Below are 18672 nucleotides of genomic sequence, written 5' to 3'. Positions count from 1 at the left end.
GAAGAGAGAACAAGTGTACTGATCCACTGTGGTCTGGGTTCACTGCTGTTGCAACATACGGCCCACTTCTTTGGCTCTCTGTGCGGTAATAAAATGGAATGCTTCTGTTTTTCATGAAACAATAGGATAGCTCATAAAGTCATTCATTCCTGAATTTGGGGAGGACTTCTGTCCTTGAGATAGTATGGAATTTTGGAGGAGACAAAAGTAAGTACTGGATTTGTCTGGGTAAAACTTGTTTTGAGTTTCACATTTTTAATCTCAGGTTAAAAGTATTTTTTAAAAAAGTTATTCCTTGATTCTGTTATATTCTTCTTAAGTTATTTTTAAGTTGTAAAGATTACTTATTTATTCTTCAGTGTTGAACATCTATAATTAAGTAATTAAGATGAGTTGCTCATTTACTTAGTAAGTAATAACAACACATATGGTTACTCCCTTAGGCCCTGGTGTTTATCATCTGGCTATCTTGTGTGGGTAAAAAGATGATTTTGGAACTACATGATGTGAGAGCAACAGAACGCCCACTTCAGTAATTATGAATCTAATCACTTTGCTCTACTGCTGACATGTCTGGGGGAAGCCAGACACGTTACTGAATATAACATGTCATTCTGGAGGGCTTTAATAATATGAGTGGACCAAAAAAGCATAATTTATCAAATTACTTGCTATCAGGCTTCCAGCTCTGTCATCACAAAGTGATAATGAACCTCCTTATTTTCTTATTCTAGAATTTCTTCCACAGTCTCCTGGGCTGTGTTTGTCACTAGTTTAAATTGAAAACAGACCCCCCCCCCCCCCGCGCCCAATTTAAATATCAGCAAGGTCTTCCAAGCCCAGGGCTCAGGAACTACTGTCGAGTTGTTTCCTGTCATCCATCTCATTTTCTGATGTCTGCCATAATGCCAGATTTCTAGGAGATGTATAACAGAATACTGTTTTTATATTTATAGGACACATGACAGAAGGCTGTTAAAATGCCCTGAGGGATTGGGGAGAAGTGCAACGTACTGCAAAGAACTCAGCAGGACAAAAGCCCAGCCCATTCACTCACCCCAACAAGACAACTGCTCTGGCTTAGTTAGCACAGGATTAGCAACAACCTTCCTGGATCTGTTCTGGTTTTGCTATTGATCTTTATCTTACCAAATGCTGATGACACTCCCCACACAACTGGGTAACTGATCTTATACTGGTTTGCACTGTTCTTGAGACCCCCTATGGGGGCCAGTCTCAACTCCCAATGACAACATACGAGTCCTGTGGGGGCACGTGAGTGGCTCAGTCAGTTAAGCAGTTGATTTCAGCTCAGGTCATGATCTAGAGGTCCTGGGATGGAGCCCCATGTCTGGCTCAGCGGGGAGTCTGCTTCTCCCTCTGCCACGGCCTCTCCCCACCACCCCACCCCCCATCGTGCTCTCTTTCTCAAATAAGTAAATAAAATCTTAAAAAAAAAAAAAAAGTCCTACAGACTGCAGACTGCGGATCTATCAACAACTGTCACCATAACAACACAGTGAGAGGCTTTAAGAAGGAAAAAATGCTACCAGTTGACAATGATTTAAAAAGATTTGTTCAATTGCTTAGGCTACCCTCTCCGTAAGTATAATCTTCAAGTTGTTTGCAGGAAATTGTTTCCAATATAAGAGCAGAAGTCGGGGAGCAGAATGGGCTGTCTTCATCCCCTGAAGCTCCACAATGCGGAATGGCAGAAACCGCAGTTTCGAAACTGACACTCAGCCTGACGAGAGCATCTGGGCACCGGAAGGCACACCTGTGCTGGCCGGGACTGTCCCTCGCCCACCTGCCGCCATGGCCACAGTCCTTCCTTTCTGACTGCCAGGGCTTCAGTACTGATGGTGGGAGAGGCTGCTGAGTCAGGGGTCCATTTGAGAATTTTGCTCCGAATCAACAAGCTGCATCCATCCCTCGCTTAGGCAGCCTTCCCGGGGTAAATGTATCACTTGCCTTGTTCCTACAATGCTGCTTTTAGAACGAAGAGATGAAGACATGTCTACTAACTACAAAGCCCCGAGGAGGGCAAGGACCACGGGGACAGTGGCCAGGAGGCACAGCTTTGGATGAGGAATCCTCAGGCCTGGCTGCTGGTCCCTCCATGACAACAGCTTGCCTCGCCCATGAATGTGCATCTGATTGCCTGCCTGGCTGCAAGCTTCCTCAGGAAGCAACCTAGGTGTGCCAGTCCATAAATTCCTTGGCCATGTCTTCCAGGAAGCCTCTATGCAATGGTTTTCCCAGCTCTGCAAAGTCTATCGCTGGGTGGGGGCATCTCTCCTCTTCAGCTGCCTGCATTAGTTTCCTAGGACTGCCACGACAAATTACCATAAAACTGGGGGCTTAAAACGAAAATCTGGTTTCCCACAGTTCTAGAAGCCAAATCTGGTTTCTTAGAGTCCTAAAGTCAGCGGGATAAAATCCAGTTGCTAGTGGGGCTACGCTGCCCCCCGCCCCAGGCTCTACAGAAGATCTGTTCTTTGCCTCTTTCAGTTTGTGGGGCTGCCGGTGGTCCTCAGCTTGGGGACCATCCCGTCAGTGTCTAAGGCTAGTGTCTTCAAATCTATCTGTTCTCTCTTCTTATCACCGTGTGTGCGCCGTGCGTGCGCGTGCGTGCGTGCGTGCGTATGTGTGTGTGTGTGAAATTTCCCTCTGCCTCTTTCTTCTAAGGACCCTTGCAATGACATTTGGGGCCAAGGGGGTAATTGCTGATAACATCCCCATTTCAAGACCCTTTAATTTAACAACATCTGTGAAGACCCTTCTTTGGAATGAGGTCACATTTGCAGGCTGCGGAGACCCAGAAGGAGACGTCCCTCCAGCCTGTCCCATGACCGCACTGAGGGTCAGCTTCCAGTCCACAGAGCTCAGCGGCCATCATGTAAGAATTCCTTCATTAAGGCTCCTCTTCCGTGTTCATGGGCTTCCCCCTCAGCTCAGCTCCTCCCCAAGAGTCCTTCAGCCTCTGGACTCTTGCTCCAACCTCCTTCTCCCTCTCGCACCGGTACCCCTTACTGTAAAGTTACCTCCAACTAGAAATTCTTACAGCTGGAGTGTGGACACAGCTAAGATAATCCCCCTTATGGAAGGTGAATTCTGAAAAGAGTGAAGTCAAGTTTTCAGCCACAGGGGAATAAGAAAATGTCAGCAACAGATTGATGTCTGTTCTAAAACCAGAGCTGATATCAGAATCTTCTTTGACTGTGTCGCTTTTACGTACATAGCCCACGTCCCTGGAGCTCTACCTTGGCCTCAGCAGGTTAGTGTCGGCATCAAGAACTTCCCACCATACCTGGCACAGAGCTTGCTTTAATTCAGACACAGCCTGGGTGGGGGAGAGGGACGTGCCTGTCTTCGAACTTCTGCTGTCTACTAGTTGCATGGTACTGAGTGAGGGAAAGAAAATTTCTTGCTCTGTGAAACTGACATAATAATAATTATTTTTCTGAGTAATTGAGAACAATAAAGAGAAGATAGAAGGTTATCTTTAAAACATCATCAGAAGTGAAGGCGGTGCTGAAAAACCCCACTGTTTCCACAGTGTCTTGGTGGCCCATTCGGTACGCGTCTGACTCTCGATTTGGGCTCAGGTCATGATCTCAGGTTCATGAGATCAAGCCTTGCATTGGGCTTTGGGCTGGGCCACGAGCCTGCTTAAGATTCTCTCTCTCTTTCTCCCTCTTTCTGCCCCTCTACTGCTCTCTCTTTAAAAGAAACAAAACCCCAAAAGCCACTGTTTTTTTCTACTCTATTTTCACATCACTTCTGTTTCAACTACTGTATGGGTTTTGCACACCAAGCAATTCTGACCCTCACTGTCTGGGGTTAGCGCTGCCCGGGCAGGTCAAGGGCTCAGCGTCATGACGCTGCTTTCATCCCCCGCTCTTCTGGTCCAGGAGGTCACCTGTGACCTGTGCTTCTCACCAGCTGGTTACAAATCAGGGGTTCCCACAATCCCTGCCAAGGGCTTGATAATTTGCTAGAGGGCTCACGGAACTCAAGAAAACCTTTTACTTACTAGAAAACTGGTTTATTATAAAAGGATACAACTCAGGACCAGCCAGATGGAAGAGACGCAGAGGGCAGGGTCCAAGAAGAAAACTGGCAGAGCTTCTAGACCCTCTTAAGGGCATAGTGCCACCCCCAGCACCCTATGTATCTGGCCAGCAGGATGCTGTCCATTCCTCTCCAGTTAGGGCTTGTTTATGTTTTCTTTTTCTTTTCTTTTTTTTTAATGGAGGCTTTACTGCACAGGCATGTTGGATGAAATCATTGGCCATTAGTGATTAACTCAACCTCCAGCCCCTGGACATCCCCGGAGGTGGGGGGCAGGGATCTGCCAAGTTCAAACCCTCTAGTCACAGGTTCCCCAGGTGGCCAGCTCTCTCACCCTGAGGCTGTGTGGTCGGGAGGAGGTGGGTGGGGAGTGGGGGCAGCCACCTGGGCACTTGGTTCACATACAACAAGACACAGCACTTGGGGGTTCCAAAGGTTTTAAGAGCTCTGTGAGGAACCAGGGACAGAGATGGAATATCCAGCCTTCACCGACTCACAGTGTCTCAGCACTCAGTAAATGGTAATGGTTACATGCCTATAATCACCACTGTGCCCCTCGTGGGAAATAAGAGAAGCTTAATAAATACTTGCTGGCAACAGTCAGGCCGAGGGAGACTATATAATACGATAAAAATGAGAACCTGAAAGCCAGGGACAAAATTAGAGTCTGGAAAGAAACAGCAGTGGCTTTAAGAGGGTATCTGACCTGTCAGAGAGAGGGTTTTGAAAAGGGAGGTGAGGATCCCAGGCATGTGCGTCCCAGGAGCACAAGAGGAATTTACTGGTAAAGCGTCGTTAACCTTGAGGGAGCTGGAGTGTGAGGCAGCCTGCAAGCCCCACAGAGCAGCAGGCTAGCCACCTTCCGGGATTCCGGATCTAGAACCAATATGGCGCAGAAAGTGCACAGCTCTAGAATGCTAGGTCTCCACCAAGGGTGCTTCTGTCCTCTACAAGACACTTGGCAATGTCGGAACATATCACTGGTCGTGACAACCCAGAGGAAGGGGGGTGGTAGTTGTTACTAACATCTAAGCAGATACAGGCCAGGGGTACAGCTGAACGCCCTCCCACGCACAGGACAGCCCCCCAACCAAGACTTACCGGCTCCGGATGTCCACAGTGCGGACGTCGGGAAAGCCTGCCCGGGAAGGCCACTCTTGCAGGCTGCCTTCCGTGCAGATGGGCATGTGATCTGACAGGGGACACCGTCCCGGCCCTGCATGGTGCTCTTGGGAAAGCTACACTGTTAGCTCAAGAACTTTTGGGGGACGCACATAGTATTCTCTTCAACAACGCTATGAGACCAAATAAGCAGACACAGAGCAGACCAGCTTTGTAAGGAATCTTGCTCGATGGGGAGACGTTCTCACTCACAGCTTGCCTAGGGCTCCAACAGCAAAGCCACAGGAGCCTGAAGAGTTTTCCTATATTCTAACCACAGAGCCTCACAAGCCTTTACTATTAAATCAGATATCATCCTTTGTTTTTTGGGTTTTTGTTTTTGTTTTAGAGAGAGGGAAAGCACAAGCAGGGCGGGACAGAGGGAGAAAGAGAATCTTCAGCAGGCTCCATACCCACTGCAGAGCTGAACTTGGGGCTCGATCTCACCGCTCTGAGATCATGACCTGAGCCAGGCGCTCAACCAACTGAGCCACCCGGATGCCCCAATCAGACATCATTCTAGGCAGACACACAGAGTCCTAATTCTTCTCAGTGCTTACCTGGGTGGACAATCCTTTTCATAGCACTTCTTCTGTCTCCCATTGGGCTGGGTTTCTGGGTCACAAAATGTAGCTTTCACCATCCCGTGGCCCTTCTTTACACAATGGGCAGTCTGGCGGCGAACACCTGGGGGTCGGGCAGAAGGGTTCACACATATTAAATCCTGAGCCCACGTGCTTAGGGTCACGTGAAGTCCCCCGGTCATGTCAAGTGATCATGCTTATGGCTAATGGGAAAGTTGTCTGTAAGGTGTCTGGTTTTTAAAGTGTGCATGCGGAACGGGGTCTCTTACCCACCCACACGGCAGCTAGCCATGGGTGGAAGAAGTGGTGCTTGAGAAGAACTATAGGTAATATAGGTAGATTGATACATAATCTAATATATAGATTATAACCTAGCTGTGGAGAACAAGTGCATATATGCCAAATAAAATACAAAGTGAGATTTAAATAATGAAAGCAGATATTATCACCAGGTGTTTGAACACGATTGCTCCTAGTGTAATAAAGGAATGGAGAAGGTAGGAGCTTCTTTTGGAGAGAGGGGCAACCTTTCAACTACTCAGGCTTTCTCAGCTGATAAGACTGTGTTACGTTTCTTTCATCATATAAATAAAATGCTGGAAGGGACATGTAAAAGGAACTCTCATGGCACACGGAAGAAGTCTCCGGAAAGACACGAGCACCTGTAGAGATGTCTTAGACAACGTGAGCGGAATGCAGGCTGATGTGGTTGAAACCGGAGACGTTGGTGGGTACCCGCCATGGTAGAGCAGAGAAGAGAGAGACTTAGATTCTTAGGAATTAACATGAAAACTTTGGGTAGTTTGGCAAACTCTGAATGTCAAAACCTAAAATGAAAATGTCAGGTGACTCTCAGAGGTTGGAAACGTCGCCCCAAAAGGCTTGTTTCTGCCCATGAGTAGCAAAGATAACTATCCTTGTTCAATGCTGCTGACTCCAGAAGTAGCAGAAGGGTACAATTTATTATGTAAAATCCCTCTTGCTATGTTAACAGTATCCCATGGGACAGTGTGCTGGACCAGCAGCGAGCTGCACAGATGAACTGGCCAGGCAGATGATCGTCACGTGCAGAGGGCAAAGTTAATCGTGGTGTGTCAGTTTCTCCTTGGAATTAATGGTGTATATTACTATATATTACTTGTAATTTATCTGATAAATACTATGTATTTATGTATATGATAAACTATATAAACCTCATTCCACGGCATATGCTTAAATCCACCTCAATAAACATCTCTATTATTTTCATGACATCCTGAATATTAAAAAAATCTTGCAGGTACTGTTAGAAATCAATATCTTCACTGGGTTGACCCTACCTGACAATTATAGCAGATGAAGCCAGATGGACTAGTAGCAAAATGAATGCTATATTTAAATCGTCAAGGAAGCATCAGACTCTGATTTTCCGAAGAAGTGAGCTGTCTTCTCAGCATCACTGTATGGTCACACATCAGGGTCAGAGTGGAATGTGTGTCCCTATTTGTGATTCTCATGCCTTTTTTTTTTTTAAGATTTTATTTATTTATTTGACAGAGTGTGAGATAGTATAAGCAGGGGGAGCTGCAGAGAGAGAGGGAGAAGCTGACTTCCCACTGAGCAGGGAGCCTGATGAAGGGCTCCATCCCAGGACCCTGGGATCATGACCTGAGCCAAAGGCAGCGGCTTAATCGACTGAGCCACCCAGGTGTCCTGTGATTCTCATGCTTTTCAGGGATATGCACACCTGTCTCAAATGTACATGGATATTTTGAGCTTTCATGATATTGAGGAAAGGTGGTCATTATACCATTACAAAAATGTTTATAACTGCAAAACAGTGGAACATATAAATACGTGCGTATTTGCACAATGGGACATTTTGCAGCTATTCAAGCAAATGTACTAGAGCCACTTTCATTAGTGTGGATTTAATCTCAAAAGCACAGTACTGAAAAAAACCAGCAAGACAATGACTGATACATAGAGTATGATATTATTTATAGAAAATGGAAATGCCTGAGAAACAATATTTTTTAACGTATATGGCTATTCACGTGTATAATAAAAGTATTTAACAACATGTGTGAAAATAATATGTACTGGTTTCATGACCCTAGTTAGCTCTGGGGGAAGAGGAAAGCTAGTGGAGTCGGGGAAGTTGGTCTTCACGTATACCTGTGCAATTTCTATTCTTTAAACAGGAAGACTGAAATAAGCACGAGTAATAGTAAGAGCTGAGAAAGTTGAGTGGCTGGTATGCAGGAACTTACCCAGGACACTCGTCATGCTTCCCAGCAACAAAGTGTAAAGCTAAAATAATACAATAACAATACAAACAAAACAAAACAAAGTGATTGCTACTACCTGTTTGTAACTCTTTTGCTAGGGGAATCAATATGGTAGTAAGTTTCTTCATATTACCATAATATTTACACTCTTTGAACCTAGACATTTCAATGGCAGATTAACACTGATGAAATTATTCTTTACAAGAAATTGGCTAAGGACATTTTGCTTTGTCTTACCAGGGAAATATAGAAATGATTCATAAAAATGATAGCTGAGAAGACCAAGTAGTGCTTGGAAAGTTTACCCGCGCCACAATGTTCAGTGAAGGTGTGTGTATACATACGTAAATACATCCATGTGCATGCAACTAGAAAGTCCCTGACTAGAAAAAAGGATACTGAAAGGCAAAGCAAAGCACAAAAAGACATGTGTCAAGGGTGTGACTTTTTCTATTTTTAATTTTCCAGTAAAGTATTTAACTTACTTTAAAGATGTAGAAAATGTTCATTCAAGGAAAATAAAACATCGTTGACTGATTCAGTGTTTCACGCGGTCTTCCATCTCTGTATTTAGCAACGTGTGTCCTAGGGGACATGCCTTTCGCCCTCTGTGTCTGACAGCATGAGAGTAGAAATGCTGTCTTTCTTCTCCGTCACAGTAAGAGAGCTCACCGTCACTCCGACGGGCAGTGGGACCGAGACTGGGGTGAGCGTGTGGACACTGATGTCTCCCTGATAGTTCCTGTTAAGGTCTGCCAACCAGGATGACATTCGTCCAAGACCAAGGGTCTGGCTGTGTCAACACTAAATGCCTGATTCACACCTGGTCAGAACATCAGGACTTTTCATTTCCCAGCTAAGAGCAGCCTGCTTTCCGGTGACCACACACATCAGCCATTTTTCCTATGCTGTGTAATGCAAAGGGTAATGCAAAGAATTCATCTCATGGAGCCTAAAGGGGGGATGTTCTCCTGTCTGTGGAGGGACCCCTGCCCAATCTGGACTGGCTCCATTTTCAAACCTCCCTGGTGTCCCAGCACAAATGATTTAATCCTACATCTAACCCTATACTTCACGGAAGGAAGAGATAAGTGGGAATGAGATCTGGAAAAAGTACTGGTGACTACAGTCCTTGTGACCTCAGTTCCCTCACAACTGCTAGTTTTCGCCAACTGATTTTCTGCTTAAATTCCTTGAGTTCCGGGGCTAGCCCAGCCCCCGCTGTGCAGTGGGGCGGGACATCCAAAAAGAAATGCTCACCACAGCCCTGGGGTAACACCACCGACACCAACCCCGCCAGTGACACCGACCTCACGGCCGGCTGCTGCCACACATCCCACCTTGGGCCCTAATGGATCTCCAGAAGTTTCAGATTTTCAAAACTCATTTTGAAATGAACAGCATCTTCTGGATTTCTGAAGGCAAACCCTTGGTTTCTGTACTGAAGGAGGGAGAGAAAGAAGCTGGTGATACAAACGTTGTTTATTAGGTTGATGGGGTGACACAGTGTCTGCTGCACCTCTTTCCAGGACTGCTTCCTGGGGCTGGGAGAGAGCAGGGGGCTGAGGGGTGCAGAGACACAGGAAATGAGTGGGAAGCCCATGGGGGAGTAGACTGGGTTCTTCTGAACTATCCACTCCTTCACTGTCACTGCCTTGGCTCCATTGCTGACTCGGGCCGTACTTTCTAGGCAGTAGTGACAGACTCGAGGCAGGAAGTTCCAGAATAGACTTGGACATGATCCAAAAGGAGAGACTGAGGCAGAGGCCTTCTCACCTGGTACTACAATTAAAGCCCCTCAAATGAGTACAGAGCCCCACATACCTGACAGGCTTGGACTCTGCCCTCCCAGGCCTCAGTGAATTGCATCTAGCCTGCAGCAGAGAGAGCCACACAAATGTCCCTGTGCTTGTCCACAGTTCCTGCCTTCTCTCTGCAGTTGCTGTACCCAGAGGACTAAGGCCAACCAACAAAAGATGAGCAGAAATCATCTGTGTCACCACCAGGCCAAAGCCCCTAATAAGAGCCAGTCTGAGATGCCTCGGTGGCTGAGTGGGTTAAGCATCTGCCTTTGGCCCAGGTCATGATCCTGTGTTCCTTGGGACCGAGTCCTGCATCAGGCTCCCTGCTCATTGAGGAGCCTGTTTCTTCCTCTCCCTCTGCCCCTCCTTCTGCTCATGCTCCCTCTCTCTCTTTCAAATAAATAAATAAATAAAATCTTTAAAAAAAAAAAGGAGCCAGTCTTCTTCTTCCAATTCTTTCTACTCCTGGAGGGCACACTGGCAGCCACTCCTTTCAGATGTCTTAGCTCCGAGATGAAGCCGGGCCACCCAACCTGCACCAGACTTAAAATGGGTTAGAAATAAACCCACATTGTGTTGAATTCCTGAGATTTTGATTTTTTTGTTCTGGTAGCAGAACTCATTCCATCCTGGGCTCCTGGATGGCTTAGTCGGTTAAGCATTTGACTTGATTCGGCTCAGGTTGTGATCTCAAGGGTGGTGAGATCAGGCTCCACCTTGGGCTCTGAGCTCCGTGGGGATCCTGCTTAAGATTTTTTCTCTCCCTCTCCCTCTCTCATAAATAAATAAATATTAAAACAAAACAAAACAAAACAAAAACACAAAGAACTTATTCCATCTTGACATATTTAACAGCAAGGAATCTCTCCAGTGCTCAATTTTATCAGAAAGCTACTGTCCTCGTAGATACAAATACTCCGTAAACTGGGGGTGGAACAAAGAGTAGTGGGTGGGAGTTGGGAGAGTTTCTCATGGTTCGGGTTTGGCCATGCTTATCGAACACCTCTGGGAGGGATGTTTGACTTTTGCAGAAATCAGATCCTCAACCAGGCTTTTAAATCTCTCTGTTTTGCTTTTTAGAACACATGTAATCCTGTGTTGTATGCTTGAAAGTTGCTAAGACAGTAGATCTTAAATGTCCTCACCACACACAACAAAGGTAACTATGTGCGGTGGTGGGCGTGGGACCTTATTGTGGTAAACATCTCACAATATACACATGGACCAAATCGTTCAGTGGTAAATCTTAAACTTACACAATATTAGTGTCGCATACAGCTCAATAAAGCTGAAAACAAGACAAAACAAGATACAGAACACTTTTTTCAAACAGAACCTTCTATGAAGGACAGTATAAAGGGAAAACTGCCTCTGTCCTTAGACCATGACCAGCATACTTGTTCCCACAGAGGCCCCTGGGCCATGTTTGTGGAAGCCTACAGACCTCTCGGCACCCTTGGATGGCCCTTTGTGAAGAGGACAAGGTCTTCCAGACAGAGCAGCTGCCACCCACCTGTCCCACACGTCACACTGCACTCAGTCCAATGGCCGTACTGCCAGAAGTACACCAGTTTTCCCACGTCGTTGTCAAGGCCATCTTTCCGGATTGTGTACTCATACTTGATGCCGGGATTAGTCACCTGGAACAGAAGCTGAAAGGTAAAGGGGGGGGGGTGACATTCCTGTCATGACTTGATACTACAAAACACAGTTTAGTGACAACACCACAGAATGCCCATCCTCTTAAAGTAGTGATGAAGGCATGCATTGGAGCAAAGGCCAATCCATGAACATATCACCACCACCGCCTCCACACCCATCGACACATCTGTCTGTATCTGTATCTATCTACGTTCGTGTCTACATCTACCTATACCTCATCTCCACTCGATTATTTCTTGGCTGAATTCCCGGGGAGGTCTACTCTTACAGAAACTGCTCTGAGGGAATGGGGGGGCGTCTTTTCCAACAACAGACTGGCGGGTCACCTTGCACCCTCGTGAACTTACTAAATTGGTGATTACAGGTAAGTTACTTAATCAATTTGTGCCTTAGTTTCCCCATTAACAACGTGAGGATGATAACAGCATGACTGATGCTTATTATTGTTGTTGCTGTTGTCTTATGACGCTCTTCTCCGGCTCTCAGGCTGGTTAGTTCCTTTAAAGCATATAGTTCTGGGGGTAAAATGGTCATGGGCTTTAGCCAAGTCATACCACTCTTGGAAGCTTCCCTCACTTCCCTTTCCCGTAGGCAATCAACTTATCACATGTTTATGTATTTCTTTTTAAAAGCTTTTATTTATTTACTTATTTTAGAGAGAGAAAGATATGAGCAAGCATGCGAGCCAGGCAAGGAGCAGAAGGAGAGGGAAAGAATCCCAGGCAGACTCCACGCGAAGCACAGAGCCCCACGTGGGACCCATCTCACGTCTCTGAGATGACAACCTGAGCAGAAGCCAAGAGTCAGACACTCAACTGACTGAGCCATGCAGGTGCCCCTTACCACACATTTAAAATGGCTTCATTTTAAACTTACAGGTGATGGATTGGATGATCCTTGGGATCAGGATTCCCGTATAGAAATCCTTACCACATTGGGGGTAAGATATCTGGTTTCTAGACATTTATGACTCATAGCTGTCAAGCCTTCATCTCTGGTTTTTGTGAGTGCTCTGATCTCTGCCTCTGGAACCACCTCTCTCTTACTTCTGAATATGGTTAGATCTGACTCTCTCTTGGACCACTGGTCATCACCAACCGGCCTTGTCTCTTCTGCTATGATGATTTCACTCTTTCTCTATAGCTCCTTGCCAACATGTAAGATGAATCACCCATGCCTTTAAGGTGCACATATTACCTTATGACCCCATTCTCCTCTAAGAGCTTCACCAAATCAAACCTCCTGCCTACGAACAACCACATGATAACATATGAAAAAACCATGTCAGTCCAACACCACTGCCGGAAAGCTACCTGGAAACTCACGCCAGATGGACATCAACTGACAGTTCCTTTTTTACACCTGAGAAACAATCACCCTCCAATAAACAGCCTATTTCAATCATACTGGAAGCTGAACTCCAAACTCCCAACTGATGACTTTTGGGGCCCCAGCACTTCATTTTTAGGGTTTCAGTAATTTCTAGGCAATAAAGGATTAGGATTAACAGCACAAAGTAATGTCTTGCTTCCTCCCTGCTCCTTGTTAAAAGAAGTTTTATAAGTTCTTAATTAGTGTCTTGTAGCAAACACCTTGGAAAAGAAAATCAGAAAGACCCTAAGTAATATACCTATCAGCAGTTCCCTTTGCTTCCACATTACCTGGATCCACACCGACTCATTGGTAGGACCCGTGGCCATCAGCTTCTCCAGGTCTCCTTTCCTGTCGTATTGGAACGTGGTCCCTGCCAGCTTGTAGTTCCCATTCCACTGGATAATGAACCCTCCATTGAGGTAATATTTTTGGGGGTCTTCACTCCTGATGGCCAAAAAGTTTCCAGCTCCCTCAAGTTCCATTACCCGTATGTCCCTTGCTCCTTTTGGAATCAGTCCGATGTCAACATAACCTAAGGAAAGAAGACACAGTAATGAAAGCGGCACACTGGCTTAGCTGAACACTACCTATTTCTGACTCATCGTTCATCCTCATTGTTGAGCGCGCTTGCATTCCTCCTGGGTGGTCACTGGAATGCGCAGATGCACTAGACACAGTGAATTTTAAAGAGCTTGGCTGGGAGCCGAATTCCCAGGAGCTCTGTGACTCGGTGTACACACGGTTTTGGGAGAAGAGGTGAAATAAAGGCAGACTTGACTCTAAAGAGTTTGTGGTTGATCTGGCATTGACTTTTCTGTGATTTTAAGTTGATAGTTCAAAAATATACAGCCTAACTAGCTTCCCATTAGCATTTTTACTTCCCCATTTGTTGCTGCTATCAGATGAATCTTCTTGAACCCTGTATTGGATGTGCCCCCTGCTCATGCATTCCCCACTGCCTGCAAATTAAAGATAGACTCTTAGAAATAATCTAATCATAGCTTAAATTCATTAAGAGAATCCCTGAGGGAATCTTGGATCATCTGCCACCTGGCGCTCTTGAATATAGCTACTGATGAGAAACTCTGCTCTGACCACAACTTTTTGTATCGCTGGACAATTCTGTTCATTAAATGGGTTTTTTCTTATTTTTTATGTTTTGCTAAAATATGAACTTACATTCTACTTTCCTGACAAAGCACAGAGGGTGTCCATTTAAAGATGATGATCAAGTCGAGCTATAGTCCTACCCTCATTTACTGGATGTCACGGCAGGAGACATACTGGGGACAAAAGGAATGAACACATAATGCTCTCCTCCCTTTGGCAGACTCTATGCTAAGCACTTCAGGCATTTATCCTATTGGTGCTTCTTAAGAACCACCACCTCATCAGTGCGATGGAATGGAAAAAAACACGGACTTTGGGGATGGCACGTGAACGTGCCAGGGCAAAGGGGGTCAGAACACATGAGTCCCAGTTTCTGCATCACCTTCAATGAGCTCTATGGTGTTCACTGTCTTATTTAACTTCTTTAAATGTCCTCTGCACCATGAAGAGGCTCCAGTGAGATGTCTGATATCCCTCATAACTCCAATATTCAATTATTTTTCTTTTCTAAGCAGAACATTCTTTGTTCTTTTAACCTTTCCATACAAATGTTGGCTTTAAGACCCTGATCATCCTGGTCATTTTGCACTGGAGACACACTAGGTTTTTCAGCCACAAGCAAACCTTCATCTCTGTCACCTGAAAGTGACTTGACTGTTTCTTCTCCCTCAGACACTACAGTAACGGGGGGTGCTGGGAGCTCAGATCCTAGGGCTGGCCGGCAGGTACGACTGGCTCAGAAGCTCAGGAGTCACATCCTCTCCTCTGTTTCTCAAACTGGAAGCTCCCATCCAGCAAGACCAAAATGCAGGTCTCATAGTATTTGATTAAATTGCATGTGGCCCTCACAATACTTGCCTGAGATGGCTGATTAAAACTACAATTTTTTAAAATAATTTTATTTATTTATTTGAGAGAGAGAGAGAGAGAGAGAATGTGAGCAGGGAGGGGCAGAGGGAGAGGGAGAAAGAATCTGAAGCAGATTCTGAGCTGAGCGTGAAGCCCAATGCAAGACTCAATCTCACAACCCTGAGATCATGACCTGAGCTGAAACCAAGAGTCGGATGCTCAACAAACTGTGCCACCCAAGTGCCCTAAAACTACAAATTTATAATGATCTCAGGGAAATTATTTATCGCATGTCAGGAGGCTAATCCAATTTTCTGAAATGCTTTGGAGTGTTGCGACCTGCAGTCGCTTTCTGACTTGGGATGTCCCCTGCCTTCTCATAGCAGAACTCATGCAAGTAGATCTACTGGCATCACCTTTGTTTACAAACAGCAAAACAACCCTCCCCCCCCAAAAAAAAACAATGAGAACTAAATGGAAAAAAAATCCAAAAGACTTTTGTTTTTTATCTTTCACTTAAGAGAGAAAATCCAAAATGAGAAATGTTTATCGTGGCAGATTCTTCCAAATTCGAAGTGGAGGTACATCAGATTAGATTAAAGATTTCGGTGAATCTAAGTGCTGCTTCTGAACAGTTTACAGACGGAAGATGTAAACTGAGGCAGATTTAGCTGTGACCAAAAGTAATGCATATTTATAATTCATATTTGTAAAAGAATATCTAGGGGGAAGTGAAAAGATAAAATTATAGCAATTTGGAGTTAAAAAGAACCATGATGTACCACCAGACTCCTTTGCACATAATAAGAAAAACCACACTTGAGAAGTGTATAAAATGAAAAATAAAAATTTCAATTTTCCTTCCTTCCCCGTCCTATGTTCCAAAGATCATTACAGTTAATAGTTTATTGGATTCTCTTCTAAAACTTTTGCTTGCATACATAAAGCACATATACACATAACTTTTTAAACCAGTGGGATCGTGTTACATGAACTATTCCAAGGTACTGCTTTCTGGATTTAATATACCTTACATATCTTTCCATATTTTTGGAGCATTTCAACAACTGCAAAAATAACATAAACCCAGTTATTTAACCAATCTGCTATTAATGGGTATTTAATTGGAAACAAATGGCCACAAAGATTTTGCTTACTAAATGAGAAAACTGAGTTCACAAGAGAGGAAGGTATCTATGCTACATCACATACCTAGGTGGAAAGTACATATATGTATATCTAAGGTTTGCTAACCAATTCTTAAAATAGCATTTTTAATAAAAAATGTGGTTGGTAGAAAGAGATTTTAAAAATCCCCCTGAGTATCCTACCCTCAACTGTCTTCTTTATAGAAATGAGAATCCTATTAAAAAGTAAGTGTAGAAAGCTGGGGTACCTGGGTGGCCCTTTCGGTTAAGCCTCGCCTTTGGCTCAGTTCATGGGCTCAGGGTCCTGGGGTCGAGCCCCACATCAGGCTCTCTGCTCAATGGCGAGCCTGCTTCCTCCTCTCTCTAACTGCCTCTCTGCCTACTTGTGATCTCTCTCTCTCTCTCTGTCAAATAAATGAATAAAATCTTAAAAAGATAAAAGTAAGGGTAGAAAGTTACTGAGACATTTATTCTGTGTCAAAGAAGGCTTTCCAGCGTTAGTCAGATTATATCCAATGTGTTAAGAATGGTGAATTTTTCATTCAGAAAATCACTTCTTTCCCACCTTCCCTAGGAAACATTCGTCATTTGCACCAGTACGGGGGCAATACTGGGAAAACTGGGGGAAGTAGGGAAATGTTAATCTTGACCTCAAAGAAGGCATCTGGGCCCATGGAGTCTCATGTGGAGAAAACATCCCATCACTGAGTCCTGAGCCCCTTGAGTTGAAAGAATACTCAGGGCCTCTGGGGCCGGGGCAGAAGACTGACCTTGCTTCAGAATTATCGTTAAGAGCTGAAATAGATTATTGGGGCTAAAGTGCATCTTATCCAGCTGTCCTTTGTAATTCACAAAAAAGGATTTACCCGATAGCATATTTGATTTCCAGTCACTTCTAATAAAAATGTGTTCACAAAGAGGTCATACTATTAACCCCAGACATCTTTTTAAAGCTCATCTTTTTAAAGGAGATTGATGCTGTCAGATCACAGTGAACAAAACAATCCTCACTGCAGGGCCAAATCTCATAGTTTAATGTGAGGAGGCTCCTGGGCAAGGCCCATCTCTCCCCTGATGCTTGTCTTGACAGCAAAGACACGTCAATGTCAAGTTCAGGTACGACCCTGCATTTGACCCCCTCCCAAATCAGAGTGAGGAAGAACTACGTACACATAAATGTGCCCAGTAGATCTTTTGAGAAGTCCAAGTGCCTTGTCCTAGATTATGAGTTTTAGCTTCAGTTATTTTAAAAAGCAAGTTTTAGGGGCACCGGAACCTTGGCACACACAATGAGCAACCACAACCCACCTGCTAGAGGCTGGAGGAAAGGAAACGTAGGAGAGGGAACAGATGTTGACAGGGGCTTCCTGACCCTAAATGCTTCTGGGACAAAGGATGGCAGCCCTGAGGTCTCTTGATAGGAAAACTGTCCAGTAGAATGCCTATGCCTCCCCTTCCCTTCCTGTTCCTTCCAGACTAGGCTTTCCTAGAAAACCTGATCTAAGACGGTTTCCACGTGAGGTGATATTCTGGTTTCAAGGAAGCCACATCCCTTCTTCTTATGATGCATTACCTTCTACCTCAGACTTCTTCGGAAATGTTTTCTTATGAGATTCTCATCCAGTCTCTGTGGACTCACCTCCTAGCCCGCAGCTTCCCTGTCCCAGGCAGTTGTGTATGTTGTTGGCAAACCAGTCATCTATGACACTGACCTCCTCGTGTCATTCACCCATCTAAAATCACAGAGTGGGACTTATTCTCTCTTAAGCCAACAGCAAACTTGAAACTGTTGTCAATTCCTAACTCTAGGTGAACCAAATCCAGCCAAGTAGATCAGCAGCAGAGACTAGGAAGCTACAGTTGGAAGAATGAAGGATGTAAACACACAGGCTTGGGAAGTGGGTGGATATCTGGGTGGTCAGGTTCGAGCAGAATCCTAGGCAGTTGCTTTTCTCACACATTCCAGGAATCTCCTGAAGATGTGGATACTGGCAGCAGCACATTCTGCTTATGGTTGAATAAAGGATGTAGGAACCGAGGCTGGCAGTTTGGGCAGTGAGTAAAGTGATACAATCACCTGTATCAGGGTTCCAGGGCACTCAGAGAATGGGAGCCTTTGTTCCCAGCAACAGAGGAAAGTAGCCAGTATGAGCAAGATCAGGATCTGGTTTAGTGATCACTGGGTCTGGCGTTAGTCAAGTCTGGAGACACCAAGCAAGGACAGAGGAGTCCAGAGTAGTAGTTTTAAGAAGTTGGTGAATTAGTTCAAGAGGCTAAAAACTGTCAGGTTTTAACATTTAAGACCAAGAGAGATGAGTCATACAGAATCGAGGAAATTAGGCAATGGTGGGGGAGGGAACAAGGCTGAGGAACTGGACAACAATGGGTCAGTGTTCTAGGCCAAAAAGAATGGGCTACAAGAATTCGGGATGAAGGTCAAGGTATGGGTAACAAGCCCAGGGTGCCCTTAAAAGAACACAGCTTAATGCTCTACCAACTTCCTTCTGAACAAGGCTCCTCATTTAAATTCTGCCTAAGGGTCACATGGCAGAATGGGGCCCAGGCCTGTTACCTTACCTGGTTGGAGTAAGGCAGGGAAGGCAGTAGAGGGAGTGCTTGTCTTATTTGTCATTCTATC

At 45.0% G+C, this 18672-nt stretch overlaps 1 protein-coding gene and 1 long non-coding RNA gene across 4 annotated transcripts in view; one reads left to right on the top strand and one right to left on the bottom strand.

Annotated features, from left to right (window-relative positions):
• The window catches only part of ADAMTS12 (ADAM metallopeptidase with thrombospondin type 1 motif 12), a 292155-nt gene that overhangs the window by 48367 nt on the left and 225116 nt on the right, over positions 1 to 18672 (bottom strand). For all 3 annotated transcript variants that reach the window (XM_082724445.1, XM_082724446.1, XM_082724447.1), the window contains 3 exons: positions 13215 to 13459; positions 11405 to 11543; positions 5796 to 5922 (listed from right to left, as the gene is read on the bottom strand). In XM_082724445.1, coding sequence (XP_082580571.1) covers positions 5796 to 5922; positions 11405 to 11543; positions 13215 to 13459 — 511 coding nt within the window. The remainder of the gene's footprint in view (positions 1 to 5795; positions 5923 to 11404; positions 11544 to 13214; positions 13460 to 18672) is intronic.
• On the top strand, positions 11722 to 13053 carry LOC309861502. Its single transcript, XR_014309965.1, has 2 exons — positions 11722 to 11917; positions 12210 to 13053. It is a non-coding gene; the product is annotated as an uncharacterized lncRNA (long non-coding RNA).

The sequence above is a fragment of the Mustela nivalis genome (assembly GCF_964662115.1).
Source record: "Mustela nivalis genome assembly, chromosome: 3".
Lineage (NCBI taxonomy): Eukaryota > Metazoa > Chordata > Mammalia > Carnivora > Mustelidae > Mustela > Mustela nivalis.
Note: the sequence above shows the minus strand (reverse complement) of the source record. Positions and strands in the feature narration are given on the sequence as shown.